This window comes from Podarcis bocagei, assembly GCF_964188305.1.
Source record: "Podarcis bocagei genome assembly, chromosome: Z".
Taxonomy (NCBI): domain Eukaryota; kingdom Metazoa; phylum Chordata; class Lepidosauria; order Squamata; family Lacertidae; genus Podarcis; species Podarcis bocagei.
Genome location: NC_138140.1, coordinates 15,462,333 through 15,483,862, shown reverse-complemented (window position 1 = coordinate 15,483,862; position 21,530 = coordinate 15,462,333). Strand labels below are relative to the sequence as shown.

General features: G+C 47.9%; 1 protein-coding gene across 2 annotated transcripts in view; it reads right to left on the bottom strand.

Annotated features, from left to right (window-relative positions):
• CCDC180 (coiled-coil domain containing 180) overlaps positions 1–21,530 on the bottom strand; it is a 59,976-nt gene that overhangs the window by 37,696 nt on the left and 750 nt on the right. For both annotated transcript variants that reach the window (XM_081179178.1, XM_081179179.1), the window contains exons 2-13: positions 21,336–21,462; positions 12,305–12,498; positions 12,008–12,096; positions 11,176–11,285; positions 7,203–7,331; positions 6,130–6,240; positions 5,384–5,479; positions 4,485–4,648; positions 3,916–4,035; positions 2,321–2,400; positions 1,951–2,039; positions 1,592–1,714 (exon numbers count right to left, since the gene is read on the bottom strand). In XM_081179178.1, the coding sequence (XP_081035304.1) occupies positions 1,592–1,714; positions 1,951–2,039; positions 2,321–2,400; positions 3,916–4,035; positions 4,485–4,648; positions 5,384–5,479; positions 6,130–6,240; positions 7,203–7,331; positions 11,176–11,285; positions 12,008–12,096; positions 12,305–12,498; positions 21,336–21,404 (1,374 nt within the window). In that variant the 5' untranslated portion in view covers positions 21,405–21,462. The remainder of the gene's footprint in view (positions 1–1,591; positions 1,715–1,950; positions 2,040–2,320; positions 2,401–3,915; positions 4,036–4,484; positions 4,649–5,383; positions 5,480–6,129; positions 6,241–7,202; positions 7,332–11,175; positions 11,286–12,007; positions 12,097–12,304; positions 12,499–21,335; positions 21,463–21,530) is intronic.

The window sequence follows — 21,530 nt, the reverse complement described above, 5'->3', positions numbered from 1 at the left end:
TGCCTTTTTTTTCAGTTGGACAGGCAATTAACAGGCTTGTTTCCCAAATAAGGGAGAAGGAGGGTTGCTGGCTTGGTTTGGTTTGCCTTTGTTCTAGTTTTTAGCATGTGCTTAGTACCGTAGTTTCAGGCTGTGAGCCGCCCTGATATCTATGGGTGGAGGGCAGTAGTAGTAGTAGTAGTAGTAGTAGTAGTAGTAGGTCGGTGCTAAATGGTCTGGCTTGCTTTACAATCCCTAGGGACCTTGTTGGTGGGGGGGGGCAGAGAAGGAGCCCACCCCCGAGGAGGAGGAGGAGGAAGAAGAAGAAAAGCGAAGGGAGGAGGCTTCCCTTCCCCAGGATAGAGTTGCCCATAACATTAAACACAGGGCAGGATTCCAGGGAGAGAGAGAAACAAGGGCAGCAGCTGCTGCTACTCACAGCTCGGGCTAGATGTAGCTGAACAGGGCGGGCAAGGGGACCCTGCAAACAGGGCTGCAAACCCAGTGCGGAAGCTCCGTAGCCTCGCCATCGCCCACCTCCCTCTTCCCACAGGCTGGGCAGGCGAGAGAGAGAGAGAGAGAGAGAGAGAGAGAGAGAGAGAGGGAGAAAGAGAGCGCTGCATGCCAGCCAGCCATATAGCTGGCGGGGTGCAGCTTCCACCTGAGGCCTCTGCAGGGATCGCTCTCTTCCTGCGGAGGCTTGGAAGGCAAGCTGCATGCCCGCCAGCCATATGGTTGGCAAGGTGCAGCTGGTGGGTGCAGGGAAAGGGGAGGCCACTGGCAAAGCTGTGCAGCTCGCTCACTCGCTGGGGCGCCCCTGAGAGGACAGCGCCCTGGCGCAAGGCACCAGTAAGCCCAATAGGAAAGACGCCTCTGCTCCTCCTCCCAAGGAAACATCCAGTGACATAAATAAAATAGAGGAATGCATCTCAAAGGTGCCAGTTGAGGCATCTGGGTTGCATTGCCCCTAGACAGCCTGATAGATAATGCTAGGGAGGAACTGGTGAAGAGTGTGGCTCAGGGAGAGAAGGTGCCTAGGGAAAAGGTGTGATGTGGGAAGAGCCCTGAGCAGTGTTTGAAACTCCCATTGTCATAAGTGCATTTTGCAACAGGGAATGTCATTAGCGCAAGCAGTTTCAGAGCTAAGATTTCAGATTAAAACTGCAGAGTGCAAGGAAAGTACCTTTTTCTGCCTCCCCACTGCCAGCTACTCTCTGAAGACTGGAAAAGAGACCCTCTTAAGAATATTAGGGGAGGTGGGCAGGGGAAGGACTAGACCATGTGAAAAATGAACATAATATTTTAGCTGCAGTTCATTCATTTTCAGCTTTGTATTCATGTTATAAAAAAACACGCCTAAACATTCTGTAGTTGTGCCCATAAGCTAGGTTTAAGGTGCCATTTAGCTCCTAGCTTTCATATTTCAGTTTCTGCCACTGGTCCTGAGGGCCAAATGCAGAGGCCTTGAGGGCCACATCTGACCCACAAGGAGAACTGCTACACAGACCATGGGTTCTCTCAATTTGAGTTGCAGCAGGTTCATTTCTGCTGCTCTGATCCTAATAGGATGCATTGCAGGAAACGTGTTAGGAAGAGACACTGGCAAACTTACGTCCATCATTTCTACTTCCTGCTCAAAGCGACTCTGTAACTTCCCAACTAACTGGTAGAAATTTGGATTCACAATCCTTTCAGCCTCTTTTTCCGTGCAGATTTTCTTATCTATCAGTGTGTTCTAAAATTGGAGAGGGAGAAAGTGTTATTAGTAGTGAAGTTCATAAATATGCAGCCTTGACTCCACTGATGTGTTTCAGTTATTATGAATTAATATCGCTTTTCATTTAGGGACCTTAGAGTGAAGGGTGGGTAAACAACAACAACAACAACAACAGATTTTCTCTTATTCTCATCTGTAGTCAGGCTGAAAAACAGAATCCACATATTTTCAACAAAACTGATTGGCCCACTAACCTTACACTCCTGCACCTTTGACAAACACTCCTGGCAAACTTTCTCGTACTGGAGACGGATTTTCATTAAGTATTGGACATTGTGGGTATCTTGAGACAAAAATTAAAATTAACACAAGATTGGATATGGTGGTTACAAGATTGAATATGAAATATTATATCTTTCTGTTTGTGAACATGTGGAGCATTGTTTGTTCCATCTGAACAGCTTTTTATCATTATAAAGATTTCATCTTATTTCTATAATGGTATATTATATTCTTGTAGCCTGCCCTGAGACCTTAAAGTGAAGGGTTATAGTTAGGAAATCTGGTAAATATATACCGTAAATTGTTGCTCTAAATAAAAATAGCAAAACTTTTGTTCCTTACCTATCCGCTTATTTAAAGCCACCACAGATTCATACCACTCATTTAATTCAGCCTTGGATTGCATCAAAGGCAGCATATTGCTAAAAAGACAAGAGACAGAGAAACACTTAGCACATAAAGCTCTTGAGGTCTGCATGACAAATCTTAAAATTCATTTGGGTCCCAGTTTTCACTGGTCACATATTAGTTATATAGCTGAGCTGAAAGTTCCACAGAGAACTTTTCCAGGGAAAGCTGAAGGGGGGAGTGTATTGTTTGGGCATAGGAGAAAATCTGGAAATTTGTGGGCTAGGACTGGGGGCTCAGTGAGATAAGTGGAGGTAGCAGGTTTCCCCTTCTTTTCACGTAGTTTGGCTGACAGCACTCCTACTGCTAAGCTTGGAGTTGGGTGATACAGGGAGCCAAATGGAAAAACTGAACAACAGGTTGTATCCCATGTTTGTCCTAGAATGCTGTGATTCCTGCATTGCAGAGGGTTAGACTAGATGACCCTTGAGGATGTTTTCAACTCTTCAATTCTATGATTCTATACTTACCGGGTAGGCCCATGGAAACTAATGGGTCTAAATCTGTCATTAACTTCAGTGGGCTTACTTTGATCATGGCTAACATTGGATACAGCCCAGGTTGTTAAGCGTTCTATATCTGCCTTTATATGTGCAGGTGGTTGTTTCTTTTACACAAACTGACAACACTGGATGCCCTCCACCCAGTGGCAGAGGAAGAGGAGTGCAGAGGGGAGCGCACTGCCCCCAGCAGCGCGATCCTGGTAGGGTGCCATCGTGGCTGTCCCCCACCTGCGCTGGGTGCCACGCCCCCACAGGTGACGTGCCACACCCCTGGGACACACGCCAGCCCCGCCCCCACCTGCTCTCCACCCCCTGGTGCTGGAGCATGAAGCTCCGCCACTGCCTCTGCCCCCCACGGCCCCAATTTGGAGTCCTCCCCACAGGTTGCATAAGGAAAACGTCCTGTGAAAACTGCTGGCATGGGGGGTGGGGACAATATGGTTTGGGACCATAGGGGGAAGTAAAATGTTAAAGTCCCTGGCCTGCATACACATCTGCCAACCACCCATAATTTGACACCATCAAAACATCACTACTACAAGCCAGGGTGGCTTTGTTTTGTCCGCACCGTGGGAGGTAATATGCCTCTGAATACCAGTTGGTGGTAATCATAAGGGGAGAGTTACTGTTATGCTCAGGTCCTGCTTGTGAGCTTCCCACAGTGCATCCGGTTGGCTGCTATTAGAACAGGATACAGTGGTGCCTCGCAAGACGAAAATAATTCGTTCCGCGAGTCTTTTCGTCTTGCGAAGCACGGTCCGTCGCAACTGCACCTCTTCAAGCGGCTTTAAGAAAAAAGGGCAAGACGTTTTCGTCTTGCGAAGCAAGCCCATAGGGAAATTCGCCTAGCGAAGCAACGCAAAAACGGAAAACCCTTTCGTCTAGCGAGTTTTTCGTCTTGCGAGGCATTCGTCTTGCGGGGCACCACTGTACTGGAATAAAAGCATCTTTGGCCTGATCCAGCAGGGAAGCTATTCTTACGTTCTTAGGAATGAGGAGTTACATTTTATTTTCCTGTTCACCTACCCCAGAGAATATAACAGTGCTGTTCTCTTCTCAGTGAGTGATTTTTGATCTTGTAGCATGTTCGCCAGCTCCACATTCACAGCACTCGGATGCCGTATTCTTTCACTTTCCATGAACTGTCTATAGGACATGACAAGAAACATTAAATGTGGGCTTTCTTTTTTGCAAGGGATACTGTGTGATTGAAAAGCCACACCCATCTTATACTGCCCAAATCTCCTGCTCCATCATGCCTTCTTTCCCCCAAACTGCCATCTGGGGGCAACCATTCAATCAGTCTGCCTCAGCGGGAGAGATGAGAAGCAGAGTTCACCAAAAGACCAGCTCTGTTAAGTACCTTCTATCTGTGAACTATGATAGCTGGCCATTATAAAAACAACTGTTTAAGAACTGGTTCCTGAGCTTGATTTCCACCCTCTTCCCATCTTCTCCCTTTCTCCTTGTGTGTTGTGAAGCCTGAGGACAGGGACTGTCTTGTTTTAACCAATTATATGCAAACCTGGGAACCACTTTTGCATAAAGAGCAAAGTACAAATACTCTAAATAAATAAATAAATGAAATTTCAGACCTGAAACTGTAAATTATCTTCTGCTTCCATTTGGCTCTCCAGGTCTTTATTCTCTCCTCCAGTTTGCGATGATAGAAAATGTCTCCTTTCAGGTCTGCCTCCATCAGGTTGACAAACAGCTTGGCTATTGCTCTCCGATTGGCCAGCAGGGCTTGGTTGATCATCTGAAATTGGAAGATGTAGATGAGAGTAGCAAGGGAATCTCTCTTTTTCAGAGAGATGAAGACTTCAGATTAGTTGGTTCAACCCAGAGGACATGATGGGCAAGACAAATTTAGGTACAGTAATCTAAAGGAGTCTACTCTGAATAAACCTTAGCTAGACACATCCCTTAATTGTTCTATGGTGCCATTACAATGGTGGCTGGTAACCCACTGGGATTTGATGGGGCAGAAAGCAGAAATGCCCAGAGTAGGTTCCTCCTCCCCTCTTGGTCAGTCTGCTTTCTTCACTGCTTTCTCACTTCCAAAGAGGGGGGGAAAGATAAAAAAAGAAGTGGAGAGAGAAAAGAGTGCAGAGGGTTTTGAGGTATCACAGGCACCTGTGCACCCTTGGTGCTGTGCTGAGGACACCAGGGCAAACCTGTCCTTGTCTTGTCTCTCTGCTCCTTTCACGTACAATGTCTCAGGGATCCCATCCCTCTTTCCCGGTTGCTATGCTGATCTTGCAGATATCCTCTCTCTCTCTCTCTCTCTCTCTCTCTCTCTCTCTCACACACACACACACACACACACACACCCCACAATTTTATTTTAAAATGCCCAATTCTGCTACCCGAATTAGGTTTGCAAATATGCCCACTTTCAATCATTTCCGAACTACAGGGGTGGCGATGGGATCAAGCAAAACTTGTGGTTATCTTACTGGATAATTTCAGGTATCAAGCAGAAAGGTTTTACCATGGCTTCCTTGTGAATGAACCTGTGGACATCAGAGGGTAGGAAATAGGAAATGTCATCCAGGATCTTATTATATTTGTTCAACAAAAGTTTGATCTGGAAACCAAAGCAGAGGGAGGGGGTAAGAAAAGTGTTCAGGATGGTGAGGACACCTCTCTGCTGAGATTGCTAGGGACATGCTGGGGGACCATCCCACTGGGCTACTCAGCCAGTGGTAAATGGTGGCCATGGGTGAGGTGGAATGCAGGGATGTAAGCTGTAGTGTAGGCAGAGCCATAGCCAATGATAAGTAGAACTAGAGTCAATGACAGGCAGAGCCAACCAATTCTAGCTTTTATTCTCATCATTCTCCCCGATGAGTTCCACAAGGGGCACTTTGAATCTATGCAGGGGGAAGCTAACAGCTGGGGCAACCCCCTAGACTCACTGTAAGGAGGAAGGCAGGTGCGAATTGGCTGAAGACAGAATAAGAGTGGTGAGGCAATGCCCCATTCACCTAAAGAGACAAACCTCCACCATCTCACTGAAGTGGCCAATTCCTAATAAGACATATGTGCCAGCAAGAAACAACTATTTCTGACCCTTTCAAGGAGCCATAGCAGGGATGGGGAACTTTTTCCAGCTCCAAGGGCTGCATTTCCTTCTGGGCAACATGCTGATGCTGCATTTCCTTCTAGGCAACAAGCATACAGCAGCAGCACCCCCAATCATTCATGTACTCTCTGTTAGCATCTTCTTGTACTTACCCGTTCAGTTCGATCTACCTCTGCCTTGAGTAAGGCTTTGTCCAGCTCTCTAATCCACTGCCTTCTTTTGAAGGTCTCCTTGGAGACAAGGTTCCACATTCTCTCAAAGTCCTGCAAAGTAGAAATGGAATGTGATTTCCACACAGGGGAGCTGATCTTTGTTGGCATGCCAGATCCTTTCAACCCATCCCACTGTACTGTTCACTGCCATGGGCGTAGCCAGGATTTTTGTTGGGGAGGCAGGCTTTTGTTGGGGAGGGGAGAACCTCATATTCGTACTTATTTGTATTTAGTATTTGTATTCGTACTTATTTAGAGGGCCAGCTGCCCCTCTGCCCCCCCCCGGCTACGCCCATGTGTCACAGCCTTTGGAGGGAAGGGCTGTAGCTTAGTAGAGCATCTGCTTTGCATGCAGGAGGTCCCAGGGTCAATTGCTGGCATCTCCAGGTAGGGCTGGTAATGCCCCTGCTTGAAACCTTGGAAAGCTGCTGTCAGTCAGTGTAGACAATACTAAGCTAAATGGACCAATGGTCTGACTTTGTATAAGGCAGCTTTCTATGTTCCTGGAAAGGGCTGTAGCTGAGTGGCAGCCTATCTGCTTTGCATGCAGAAGGCCCCAGGTTTGATCCCTGGCATCTCCAGGTAGGGCTGGGAATATCCCTTGCCTGACTTTCTGGAGAGCTGCTGCCAGTCAGTGTAGACAATACTGAGGTAGAAAGAGACATAGTTCTGATTCAGTATAAGGAAGTTCTCCATGTTCCTAGGTTCAAGCCCTGGGATCTCCAGGTAAGTTTGGGAGAGACTTCCAACTTGAAACCGCGGAAAGCCGCTGCCAGTCAGTGTAGACAATACTGAGCTGAATGAGTCAAAGGGATGATGCAGTATGTCAGCTTCCTATGTTCCTATCTCCAGCATGCCTTATTCTGCTACCCACAGTGACTGCCAGGCCCTTCATCCCCGTTGCTAAGCAGTGAGGATCTTGGGTGACCAGAAGTATCAGCCAGAGCGGCAAGAAAAGGTGGCAGGCAGCCTTCAAGCCCTGTTTGAGTTTGAGTTGCGAGGCACTCCCTCACCTCCATGGTGTAAGTCTCCAAGTGGAGGTTCTCAGAGGAAACTTGGAAAAGGGACTCAATGGTGCGATCGGATTCTGACAGCTTGGTCAGAAATAGCTTCCCAGGCTTCAAGAAACACACCTCCATTTCCTGAAACAGAGAAGATGATCTGATGGGTAACACTTACCAAGGCTTGGACGAAACAATGTGCATCAATATGTATGTATTAGAAAAATGTGTCACATAAATGAAAAATGAAATGAAAATGCACATAAGGGGGAATTTCTTGCATAAAACTATATAGTCAAAACTGAACACAAAACATTTGGAGAGATCCGTACTAAAGCAGTAGCGTATTTTCACAAGGATTTAAAGCAAAGATTCACAAATTGTTGCAAAAAGTGAAAAACTGAATTTAAAATAGGAAGAAATGAGAAACGGAGAGAACTGAATTTTATTTCTTTATTACATTTATATCCCAACCTTCCTCCAAGAAGCTCAATGTGATGTACATGGTTCTCCTTCTCCCCATTTTATCTTCACAGCAACAACCCTGTGAGTTATGTTACGCTTGGACGAAACAAGGCTTGGACGAAACAATGTGCATCAAATATGTATGTATTAGAAAAATATGTCACATAAGTGAGTGGCTAGCCCAAGGTCACTCAGAGACCTCCATGGCCAAGTGGATAAATTTGAACCCTAGTCTTCCAGGTCCTAGTCCAGCACTCACGCCACTACACCACATTTTTTTTAAAAAATAATATTTATTAATTTTTCAACCGTTTAAACACAACACTACAGAAAACCAAAAAAACAACAACAACACAACAATACAATACAATACAATACAAAAAAACTACAAAACACTAACACAAACAACTAACAAAACAAAACAAAAACCATTTAAAACACAGTCCAATTTCAATATCTTATCTTTCATTCACTTATTTCCACGACCTCCTCACACCTCCCTTTTTGTATTCCACTTCTATTAATTGTTTCAGCAATTCCTTTCCATCTTCCTCTGTTTTCTATCCTATAATTATCTTAACACATTCTAACCTTATTTTTCCCTTTAATACTCTATTAATCTATCTATACTTAATTCCTTATAACATTTCTACTAAAGCCATATAACTTCATTCCAACATTTTTCTAACATTCCTTAATTTTACAGTATTTCTGTAAATAGTCTTTAAACTTTTTCCAGTCTTCTTCCACCGATTCTTCTCCCTGGTCTCGGATTCTGCCAGTCATTTCCGCCAGTTCCATATAGTCCATCAACTTCATCTGCCATTCTTCCTGGGTGGGTAAATCTTGTGTCTTCCAATACTTCGCGATGAGTATTCTTGCTGCTGTTGTTGCATACATAAAAAAAGTTCTATCCTTCTTTGGCACCAATTGGCCGACCATGCCCAGGAGAAAGGCCTCTGGTTTCTTCAGAAAAGTATATTTAAATATCTTTTTCATTTCGTTATAAATCATCTCCCAGAATGTCTTAATCATTGGGCATGTCCACCAAAGGTGAAAAAATGTACCTTCAGTCTCATTACATTTCCAACATTTATTGTCGGGCAAATGGTAAATTTTTGCACGCTTGACTGGTGTCATGTACCACCTATAAATCATTTTCATTAAATTTTCTCTTAAGGCATTACATGCCGTGAATTTCATACCTGTGGTCCATAACTGTTCCCAGTCAGCCATCATTATGTTATGTCCAACATCTTGTGCCCATATAATCATAGCTGATTTCACCGTTTCATCCTGAGTATTCCATTTCAACAGCAAGTACATTCTTGACAAATTCTTAATTTTTGGATCCAACAATTTTGTTTACAATTTTGATTTTTCCACCTGGAAAAACAACTTTTTTGTCCAAATTGTAAGCCTCCATTATTTGGTAATAATGGAGCCAATCTCGCACTTTGTTTTTCAATTTTTCAAAGCTCTGCAATTTTATTCTGTCTCCATCTTGTTCCAAAATTTCCCAATCTTTTGGCCATTTGGCCTCCATATTGAGTTTTTTCCTGTGCCTTCGCTTCCATTGGTGACAGCCATCTTGGAGTTCTCTTTTCTAACAAATCCTTATATCTTATCCAAACATTAAACAGTGCTTTTCTTACAATATGATTTTTAAACGCTTTATGTGCTTTTACCTTATCGTACCACAAATATGCATGCCAGCCAAATGCATTGTTAAAACCTTCTAAATCCAACACACCTGTGTTTTCAAGAAGCAGCCATTCTCTCAGCCAGCAAAAAGCAGCTGATTCATAATAAAGTTTAAGGTCTGGCAGGGCAAATCCACCGCTTTCTTTAGCATTGGTTAATATCTTAAATTTTATTCGAGGCTTCTTGCCCTGCCAAACAAATCTGGAAATATCTGGAAACAAATCTGGAAATATCTTTCTGCCACTTCTTGAAACAATCCATCTTATCCAAAATTTGCAATGTTTGAAACAAAAACAACATCCTTGGCAGCACATTCATTTTTATCACAGCGATTCGGCCTAACAATGATAACTTCAAATTTGTCCATATTTCTAAATCCTTTTTCACTTCAGTCCAACATTTTTCATAATTATCCTTAATAAATAAGTTCACATTTTTTGCAGTCATGTTAACCCCTAAGTATTTCACTTTCTTAACTAATGTTAGTCCTGTCTCCTCCTGAAATTTCTCTCTCTCATTCACAGTTAAGTTTTTCTCTAAAACCTTAGTTTTCATCTTGTTCAACTTAAAACCTGCTACCTGTCCGAATTCTTGAATCAGTTCCAATACCCTTTTAGTACTAGATTCTGGCTCCTGTAGAGTCAATATTAAGTCATCAGCAAATGCTTTCAGTTTGTACTGTTTAGCTCCCACTTGTATACCTTTAACCTCTTGGTCCTTTCTAATCATATTTAACAAACCCTCGAGGACCGATATAAAAAGCAATGGAGAAATTGGGCAACCTTGTCGTGTCCCTTTCTCAATCTTAAACTCTTCTGTCACTACATTATTCACAATTAATTTTGCCTTTTGTTCAGAATAAATTGCACCTATACCATTTTCAAAACCTTGGCCTACCCCCATCCCCTGTAGATTCTTCTTCATAAAACTCCAAGAAATGTTGTCAAAGGCTTTCTCTGCATCCACAAATATCAAAACTGCCTTAGTATTGATATTCACTTGTAGTTTTTCTAGAATATTAATTATATTCCTCGTATTGTCAGACAAATGTCTGCCAGGGAGAAAGCCTGCTTGGTCTTTATGAATTTCTTCTGCTAACACCTTTTTTAATCTTTTAGCCAAAATATCTGCGAAAATTTTGTAATCCACATTAAGCAACGATATGGGGAGGTAGTTCTTAAGCTGTGTCTTTTCAGTCTCTGTTTTTGGTATAAGTGTAATATAGGCTTCCTTCCATGACTCTGGTGCCTTTCTCCCTTCCAATATTTCATTGCAGACTTCCTTCAATGGTTGTATTAACCATTCTTTCAAAGATCTGTAATATCTTGAAGTCAGACCATCTGGTCCTGGAGATTTACCTAGTTGCATGTTCTGGATGGCCCCTTCCACCTCCTGATCCGATATTTTATAGTTCAACATTAGCTGTTTTTCCTGAGAGATTTTGTGTAGTCCATTTATTTTCAAAAATCGATCAATGTCCATTTCTTTCTGCTTCTCCTGTGTATAAAGTTGTTTAAAATACCTCTGAAAACACTTCCTAATCTCCACTGGGTTCTGTATATTCTTTCCTTCCACTTCCAAATTCGTAATAGTGTTAAGTTTTTGTCTTTTTTCATTTGCCAGGCCAACAATTTTCCACACTTATTTGCCGATTCAAATGTCTTTTGCCTCATCTGTTTAATCTTCCATTCTATTTCCTGATTCATCAGCTTCGTATACACTACACCACATTGGCTTCACATTGCAAATGGACAGATTATCCCATCCCTAGTACTATTAATAGTGATGCACTAATGTGGTGAAGAGGGCTGCCTACCTTCCCAACGCGTGCCAATTCCTGCCGTAGCGTCACCACCGTCTCTTCGTAACGGCACCTCCTGCTCTCTGAGATACGTTCCACAATGTCACTGTTTTTCTTCTCAGGAACTGGGAGGGAGGGAGGGAGATTAGACTGTCTGCACAGCTGTAGAACTCATGCCAGGCTAGCATAAAGAGAGAGCAATGTGTTTTGGGGTTTTTTACAAAACCACTGGGTTAGCTGACATTCTCATGCTGCTAAAGAAGCCTGCCACATTTTAGTTGCATCTTCAGTTTTATGCACAAGTTCATAGTTACTCATTCTTTTATTTAACTAACTGTAATAAAACATATAAGTGGCTTACAGACAATAAAAAGGGAGGGCTTGACCACAATAGTTCAGGCATTGGTGACTTCAAGATTGGATTACTGCAGTCAACTCTGTGTGGGTTTGAAACTAAAATTAGTGCAGAATACTGCAGCATGGTTGTTGACAGGATGCCCTGTCAGCATATAACACTTCTGCTCAGAGATCTGCACTGGTGGCCCATTTGGTAACAGCCTAAGTTCAAGGTGTTACTATCAGGAAAACAATTTTGGGTTTTAAAGACTATCACCATCAGGTTGAACTGAGTGTGAGAATGCAGTGGCCACCAGTGCAACTGGCAAGGTATTGGCCAAAAACTGAGCAGTAGTGTTCTGCACTGGCTGCGGGTTACTGAGCTATCTTCAAATGAAGCCCCAAGCAGAGTACTTTGCAATAGTATAGCTGGTAGTCTGCATAAATGAAAGATACCACATTTGCTAAAAACACTGATTATGGTGCCAGAATTAAATTGGTAAACATTTACTTATGACTTCAGCAAGTCCTCGGACTTCCCGGGCAGCAATAACATTTTCACTTTCTTGAGTCTTTAAAAATGCCAGTGTTGCAGCCTCTCTGGAATAGAAACAGAGTGGGAGAAACTTGAAGCAAGAGACATTATTAGAGTTCAAGAACACATTCCAGTCAGGTCAAAACACTTGGGATTTGAAGTAAGGGTGAGTGAGGGGTGTGGCCTGGAAAAAGTTCCAAGGGTCAAGTAGAGAGGCCACATTTGGCCAACAGGCCTGACAGCACAGAATAACATCATAACTCTGTTCCTTACTTGTATTGCACTGGATTTTCAGTGATGTCATCATTGGGCATTCCCTCAACCCACATCTGCTGACGATGTGATAAAAACCCATTGCCTGAGCAGGTTTCCACATCCCTCACCAGCGGAATCGTTCCTGGGATCTGCGGAAGCTTGTGCTGGGCTATCTTGCTTCTCGCTTCTCCCAGAGTGCGCACAAGGTTTATCTAGCCAAAGCCAAAATAAAAATAATTAGACTTCTTCCTTTAAGGTGAAAGAGGGCATGCTTATACTCACCAGAAATAGAGGGCACTTGCCAAGCAAAGTTAAGTACTTATGAGTCCCACCCTGATTTAATTCTTCATAATATATTGTTGTCATTTTTTAATAGCTAGAATTAAAGCATCTTGTTCAAGATTAATGAAGTGAAAGTTGGCAAGTGAATAAAGGAGAAAATTGTAAGGCAGGGTTTGAATGGCAATGAGATGCAAAAAAATAAGGGGAAAGATTTTGCCATACAACTCCCACACTACAATTTTCTCCCTTATAAACATGTATACTAAGATTTCAATTCACCTATGTGATGAAGTGAGCATGAGTCCCCAAAAGCTTGTGTTGGCGTTCATCTGTCTTAGGAGACAATAGAGGAGTGTGCCTTTGTGGGTGAAGAGAGACCGATATGGGAGAGACAGGTTTTGTTGCAGCTGGGGCAGATGAAGGTGCCTGGCTGTGCCACTGTAGAAGCACTATGGTGTTTCTTCCCTCTGCGCTCCTTCCAGTGATCATTCCTCCCATGACCAGATTGACTGTCTCCAGGCACTGCAGTCATCTGCAAGGAATTCCCACACAGGCTTGATGTTGCCAGCCTTCTTGTCACATTTGCAGACATCTTTGTAACAGAGAGTTGGTCTGCCAACAAGCCTGGTTAATGAAACCAGCTTCTGGCAGAGCACATCCTTGGACAGGCATGTAGAAAGTCCATTTTGGGGGCCTAATCTGGCCCCTGCAGCAGTTTATTTCCTGGGGTCGGCCCTTCACTCCATCAAATCTGGCCCTCTTTGAAAAAAGTTTGGACACCACTGTCCTTGAGGATTCTTCCATCTTCCATTCTGTGGACATGACCAAGCCAGCATAGATGTTGTTGAGACAGGAATGTGTACATGCTGGGATTGTGGGCCTGGGAGAGCACATCTTTGTTTGAAACTCTGTCTTGCCATGTGATGCCCAGAATCTTCCTGATGCAGCACATGTGAGAGGCGTTGAGGCACTGCTCCTGGCAGCTGTAAGTTGCCCACAAGTCAACACACAGTGTGCAACAGCAGCGTGCTCAACACGCAAACCTGGTAGACCTTCATCTTGGTATTAGATGTTAGCATCACATTCTCCCATACCCTTTGGAGAGGCAAGCCATTGCCAAAGCTGCCTTGCCAATATGCTTGTCCAGCTCAGCATTAATGGAAAGGTTGCTGGTTAGAGTGGAACCCAGGTAGACAAAATTGCCTACCACCTCAAGTGTGTGGTCACCAGTGCTGATGCGTGGAGTGTTGGCGGTGTTCTCACCCAGGATGTTGGTCTTCATCAGACTGGTGGTATGGCCAAATTTCATGCAGGCTTGTGTCTTTGTGAAGCTTCCTTGGAGTGCACTGTCAAGGCTGCGTCCTCTGCGAACATCTCTCAGATAAGGACTCGCCACATTTTTGCCTTGGTACAGAGATGTGTCAGGTTGAACAAACCCTGTCGCTCCTCGAATGAAAGTATACACTGTCTTCAGTCAAGCTGAAGGCATATGAGACCAGCAGGGAGAAGAATACGCCAAAGAGACTTTAGGTGACTTTCACACTGTCAGGGGTTCAGAGACAGAGGCACAGGTGAGGGAGGAGACGGAGAGCGACGAGGAAGAATCCCAGGACAGTGAGGAAGAGGATGACAATGACTTGAGATCTTCCATGAGTCTCTCAAGTGAATCGGAGGATTCTCAGGAGGGGGCGCCCCTAGTCAGGACAAGGGGGGTCACAGGGGGGACCTGCCAGGAGCAGGGAAGCAGCAGGGAAACCCCGAGCGGGAGTGGGAGATCGGGGCCGGCTTCCCAGCAGGAACGAAGGGAAGAGAGGGGGGTTCCCAGTGTGACACACGGAGCGGAGCAGGAAAGAGACAGGGGAAGGAGATCTGGGGAGAACGTCCTGGCGGAAGAGGCGGAGAGTAGTACAGGGAGTAATGTAAGTGTCAAAAGGAAGGTCAGGGGTAGCGAGCGCGCGCCAAGTTCAAATGTGGAGGCGCGCGGAAATGGAGAAAGCCCGGAGGAGGAGCCCAGCCCCAAAGCACGAAGGAGGGGGGAACAGGCATCTCAGGAATCCGCTTCAGGAGAGAGCAGGAGGGAAGGAACCCAGGGGGGCAGAAAGACCCTGCGGAAAAGGAAAGACAGGAATAGGTGGTCTAGCACAAGCCTCTTAAGTTGGTGCAGGGGCGGGACTGATTCAGAGGGGACTTCAAATGTCTAACGTTAGAGACTCGGGGCTGCGCGCCTCGGTTGTGGAATCAATAATGAACTGCAATAAACATCCTTGTATATAAGAAGAGCTTGGCGTTGGTCTTTTGTGAGCTGAGACCTGAGGCAGCCTCTGACAGTAAGTCCCCTCCCAAAGATACGCAAAAAAATTTTTTTGCAAAGCTCACGAAGTTTGGCAGCCATGAGTATGGAGCAGCAGATAGCTGAGCTACGCAACGCAGTCTCCCAGCTTACCACTGAGGTAGCGATCTCCCAGAAGAGGGGGGAAGAGGCGGAAAAGCGGTGCCAAGATCTGCAAGCCAGGTGGGATCATGCATGCCAGGTGGGGTTCCCGGGGGCCAAAGCTGCTGGAGTAGCACTGGGCAGAAGAGGAGGCAACTTGGTAGCCCACTTCGATGGGGACCTGAAGCAGTACCCCAGTTTTAGAGCAGACGTAGAATATGCGTTGCATTTGCTTCGCGACGACTTTAAAGATGAAGAGGAGAAAGTGGGTTTCATTGTGTCCCACTTGCATGGGGAAGCGAGGGCTTGGCTGCGCAATCTGTGGCGCGAGGATTGCCCTGCTCGAAGGGACTCTGATGAATTTATCAAATGCATGGACGCTTGCTTTCAGTCTAGCGTGGATGTGGATGTGGCACGCCAGCAGATCCATGGTTTAAGGCAAGGCAAGGCTTCCGTACGTCAGTACCATGCTCGCTTTTTCGCCTTGCTGAATGTGCTGCGATGGGAGAAAGATTCTCTGGCTGTCAGAGACTTATTTTGGGAGGGGCTCTCTGGCCCGGTGAAGGATGAGCTGGCTAGGGGGGACAGACCTAAAACCCTGGCAGACGTGGTGCAGCGTGCGCTTGCCATTGGAGTGCGCCAGGAAGAACGCCCTTGGCGCAATGAGGGGGGTAGCCAGCTTCACGCACCGTCTAGAGTGCCTCCTTTGTTTCCCAGAGATCCAGGACGTCCGCGTCTCTCCCCTCAGCTGCAGCCAGGGGAGGAGCCTATGGAACTGGGGAGTGCAAAGGCTCAGTCAGCAGCCGGAGCCCCAGCGTCCGGAACAGTCAAGAAGAAGCCTCCTAGAGGGAACAGGAAGTGTTACGTCTGTGACAGTGCAACGCACATGGCGAAAGAGTGTCCCCAGAGGCTCCGGCAGCACACTGCAGCCTTGGCGACAGTAAATGCAGCAGCACAACATGAAGAGCTGTATCAGGGAAACGACAATGCCTGGCTGGAATCAGCAATGTTGGGGCACAGCCAGGCAAGTCAATAGAGCAGTCCCCAGCGCCTTTGCAGCCTACAGACCCCCTGCCACCCAAACCTGTAGTGCAGCTCACTGCAACCCTCCAGCTACCTAATGGACGCACCCTGGAGGTCCCCATCACAATTGACAGTGGGAGCAACACAGACTTCGTGGGGGTGCAGTTCGTCAAGCAGCATCGCATAGAGCTTCTGCCAGCCACGCTGCCATTGAACGTCGTCACAGTAGATGGCAGGAAGCTGCTGGGGGGGCAAGTGGTACAACAGACGCCGCCCATGGTGATGCAAATTGGCAATCACCGAGAAGTCATCAGTTTCAACGTCACCCGCCTGTCAGACACGCCTATAGTGTTAGGCATGAGTTGGCTGGATAGGCACAGCCCGACCATGGCGTGGTACCAGCGGCAGCTCACCTTCAGCTCGTCCTATTGCGCGCAGCATTGCATCCAGACCGGTCAGGAGGAGGAGGGCCAAGAGGAGGGGCAGCAGCTACGTCTCAGCATGGCGCAAGCAGTACCCCTCAAGTACAAGGGGTTTTTGGAGGTTTTCTGCGAGAAGGAGGCTGACCAGTTGCCACCTCACCGGCCCTACGATTGCGCTATTGATCTCTTGCCAGGGACAACGCTGCCGCCTGTGAAGCTGTATTCCATGTCCGAGGAGGAGCTGCAGGAGCTCCGGGAATTCATAGATCACAATCTGCAGCGGGGATTCATCCGAGAATCGAAGGCTGTAGGGGGCAGTCCTGTGTTTTTTGTGAAGAAGAAAGACACGCCCCAAAAGAGGCTGATCGTAGACTTTAGATTCATAAACTCAAAGACAAAACCCGCGGCCTTTCCCATGCCCAAGATCGACGACCTGCTCGCGACGGTGCGGAAAGGGAAGATCTTCACCAAGTTGGATCTCCGCGGAGCTTACAATCTCATACGCGTGCGAGTGGGTGATGAGTGGAAGACGGCCATGTTCACGCCGTTGGGCACCTACGAATACAGAGTTATGCCGTTTGGTCTCCAAAATGGCTCCCACTTTTTCCAAGCTTTTATGCATCATGTGCTAGCGGGACTCCTCTACAAGAAGTGCGTATGTTTCCTCGACGACATTCTGATCTTCTCAGAATCGCCGGAGGCTCACGAGAGCGACGTGAAGGAGGTCCTGCAGAGGCTACGGGAGCACAGGCTCTACGCCAAGCTGGAGAAGTGCCAATTCGACGTGACGGAGGTGGATTTTCTGGGCTATAGGCTGTCCGACAGGGGACTAGCCATGGACAGCGCCAAGGTCCGCGCGGTGTTGGACTGGAAGAGCCCGCGAAATCGGAAGGAGGTCCAGAGGTTCGTCGGCTTCGCCAACTTTTACCGCAAGTTCATCAGGGGTTTCGCCAAGGAGACGGCAGCTATCACGGACACTCTCAGCTCCAAGAAGAAGAAGTTCACCTGGACGGACCAAGCGGAGCAGTCCTTCAGGAGACTTAAGAGTCTCTTCGCGTCCGAAGAACAGCTGTTACACGTGAATCCTGGCAGGCCCATGAGGGTGGAGACTGACGCATCTGACAGAGCAGTGGGGGCCGTCCTCTTACAGGAAGACCCGCAGGGAAACTGGAGGCCCTGTGCTTTCTACTCCAGAAAGCTCAGAAAGTCGGAGCAGAACTACACCATTTGGGACAGGGAGTTGCTGGCCATCCACGCAGCTTTCAAGGCGTGGAGGCACTTTCTCATCGGAGCCAAGCACACCGTGCAGGTCCGCACGGACCACAAGAACCTAGAGTACTGGCGCACGGCGAAGCTACAGAGCCAGAGGCACATACGCTGGGCGGAGTTCTTTGCGGATTTCGATTTCAGGATAGAGTACATCCCAGGCGACAACAATGTCATAGCAGATGCGCTCTCCAGGAAACCGCAGTATCTCGAGGCAGCGGCACCGGTGGCAGCCAAGCACATTTTTGCACCGCAGGCGTGGGCGTGCGCTTCAGCCGCCGTGGACCTGGAGGCGGTGCGTCGCGCGTTGCAGGCGGATCCGTTCGCACAGTCCAAGATGGAAGAGGTGCGGAGGGGCACAGCGAAGGACGACGAGTTCCAGATACGCGACGGCCTGCTGACCCGTAAAGGTGCTCTCTACGTTCCGGGAGACGATCTCCGCGCGAAGGTTCTGCAGCAGTTGCACGACGCACCCAGCGCTGGCCACTTCGGCAAGGAAAAGACAACGGAATTAGTGGCCAGAGACTTTTGGTGGCCCCAGATGCGAGGGGAGGTCGCGGAGTACGTCGCCAGGTGTGACACGTGCCAAAGGTCCAAGCCAGTGCACCAGAAGCCAGCGGGACTGCTGGAACCGCTGGAAACGCCACTGCAACCGTGGGAGAGGGTGGCGCTGGACTTTGTCACTGATCTGCCCAGTTCGCGAGGCAAGACGGCGGTGCTTGTGGTTGTAGACCTGTTCACCAAGATGGCGCATTTCATTCCTTGCGCGAAGGTGGCGACAGCGGAGCAGACAGCCAAACTGTTCATCGACCACGTGTTCAAGGTGCATGGGTTGCCACGGTCCATTCTGTCCGACAGGGGGCGCCAGTTTGTGTCCAGTTTCTGGCGGAAGCTCCTAGGGATCCTGCACGTCAAAATCAACCTGTCGTCGGCGAGACATCCGCAGACCAACGGCCAAGCAGAGAGGGTCAACGCGATCATGCAGCAGTACCTGAGATGTTACGCCAATCAGCGACCCGCGGCTTGGGTGGATTACCTGCCGATGGCTGAGTTTGCCTACAACAACACGAAGCATGCGTCTACGGGGGTGACGCCGTTCTTCGCTAACAATGGAAGGCATCCCAGAACCTTCCCGGGGCTCGTAACGACGGGGGAGGGGGAGCCACAGGAAGCCGACCATTTCGCAGCAGAATTGCAAGAGGTGCACGACGAGCTACGGAGACATTTAGAGCTAGCTAAACAAGCCTATAAGGTGCAGGCGGACAAACACAGGAGGGAGGGGGAAGACATCCAGGTGGGAGACTGGGTATGGTTAGCGGCCCAAGCGGTGCCGGCCAAGTCGTTAGCTAAAAAGAAGCTAGGACACAAGCAACTAGGGCCGTACCAAGTTGAGGCCAGGATCAATCCCGTAGCGTTTCGATTGGCCCTCCCCGAGGGTTCCAGAATGCACCCGGTCTTTCATAGGTCGATGCTCACCCCCTACAGGGCCCCACACAGATTTCAGGAGTCAGGGACGGCACCGGAACTAAGCAGGGAGTCGCCCAAGAGGGGGAGGTCACCTAAGGACGAACCAGTCAACGAGGTCACAGAGATTCTGGACTCGAGATGGGGGGAAGAGGGAGTAGAATATTTTCTCGCCAGGGAGGGCGCCCTGGCCAGTACCAACAGTTGGGTGCCGGACTACGCTTTGGACGAACCCCTCCTCAAGGACGAGTTCCATGCCCTTTTCCCACACAGGCCCATGCCAGCACAGTTTTTCGACGATTGGCTTTTTACGCCCACACTTTCCGCCAGCACCTTCCGAGGGTTCTCCTCCGCAGAGGAGACGACGCCAGCGTCGAGCCCTCCAAGGGGATCGTGTTCGGGGGTGGACACCGACCCTTCTTACTGGTGGGACGACCAACCAGAAGAGGACTGGCGCATGAGGTGGCGGGTGGGTCCTTGGCAAGCAGACCCCACCCAGGCAACAGGGGGAGGGGAGGACGTGAACATGTTGGGAGAGGACAATGGGTTCGAGTACACAAACAATGAACTGGAAGCAGAGGAGATCGACGTCGACGACCTGTGTCCGGCAGCGACCTCCGCAACGACGGAGCCCCCGGAACCTGCGCCCGAGCAGCGGGAGGGGGGAAGGGGGGGCTTCGAGGGGGGGATGGATGTCAGGGGTTCAGAGACAGAGGCACAGGTGAGGGAGGAGACGGAGAGCGACGAGGAAGAATCCCAGGACAGTGAGGAAGAGGATGACAATGACTTGAGATCTTCCATGAGTCTCTCAAGTGAATCAGAGGATTCTCAGGAGGGGGCGCCCCTAGTCAGGACAAGGGGGGGTCACAGGGGGGACCTGCCAGGAGCAGGGAAGCAGCAGGGAAACCCCGAGCGGGAGTGGGAGATCGGGGCCGGCTTCCCAGCAGGAACGAAGGGAAGAGAGGGGGGTTCCCAGTGTGACACACGGAGCGGAGCAGGAAAGAGACAGGGGAAGGAGATCTGGGGAGAACGTCCTGGCGGAAGAGGCGGAGAGTAGTACAGGGAGTAATGTAAGTGTCAAAAGGAAGGTCAGGGGTAGCGAGCGAGCGCCAAGTTCAAATGTGGAGGCGCGCGGAAATGGAGAAAGCCCGGAGGAGGAGCCCAGCCCCAAAGCACGAAGGAGGGGGGAACAGGCATCTCAGGAATCCGCTTCAGGAGAGAGCAGGAGGGAAGGAACCCAGGGGGGCAGAAAGACCCTGCGGAAAAGGAAAGACAGGAATAGGTGGTCTAGCACAAGCCTCTTAAGTTGGTGCAGGGGCGGGACCAATTCAGAGGGGACTTCAAATGTCTAACGTTAGAGACTCGGGGCTGCGCGCCTCGGTTGTGGAATCAATAATGAACTGCAATAAACATCCTTGTATATAAGAAGAGCTTGGCGTTGGTCTTTTGTGAGCTGAGACCTGAGGCAGCCTCTGACACACACCCTAAAAGCTTAAATGTGTTAAGTCTTCTTCTTCTTTTAGAATATGTTTTATTGCTTTTACATGTAATTTAAAATACAATGAACTGCAACAATAGCAGGTAGCCTGTCATTTCTTGGGAAAAGTCTAATAGCAACATGAAATTAGAACCATTACTTAGAACAAGTTTATGGACTTGAAGTCTCTCCAGATGTTTTCACATTGGTTTGAGGGTATTATCTTAAAATGGTTGATACAGACCATAATGAACAAGATACTCCCCAAGTGATCCTGTGCAAGACATCCTACAAAGAATTAGGACACAAATTTCACACAGCCTTCACCCTGTGTTGGCTAGGACTGATGAGAACTTTAGTCCAAAACACCTGGAGAGCACTAGGTTTGCAAGGACTGCTCTAACCCAACTTTGCAACTGCCTCTGCTGGAGTTTAAGTCTAGTGGTGGGCAAACCGAAGGCTTGCAGGATCTACTGTGTGTGTGTGTGTTTTACTAGAACCTGTAGATCTACTAATCTGCAGATCTACTAACCAAAGCTGGACAGGGGTGTGGCCTAGGGAGAGGAGGTGTAGCCCAGGGAGAGTTCTGTGCCTGCATTTCCCCATCCCTGCTTCAAGGGATGCTATTCCCCACCACCCCCGCCCCAGCCCAATCAGGTCTTCTAGCTTCTGTCATTGCTGTACCTCATCATCAAATATCTGCCTGTAGACTTTCCCACTGGGGACAACACGGGACACCCCCACTAGGGTCATGTTGCAGACTTTTCCTAGGCGCTCGATTGGTTTGCTGCTGAACTTTTTCTTGGGTTAGCTGAGAAAAAGGAAAATGCAAAGAAAGAGAAAGAAAGAAATAATTGAATGGTTTGGTGTCATTCCTTG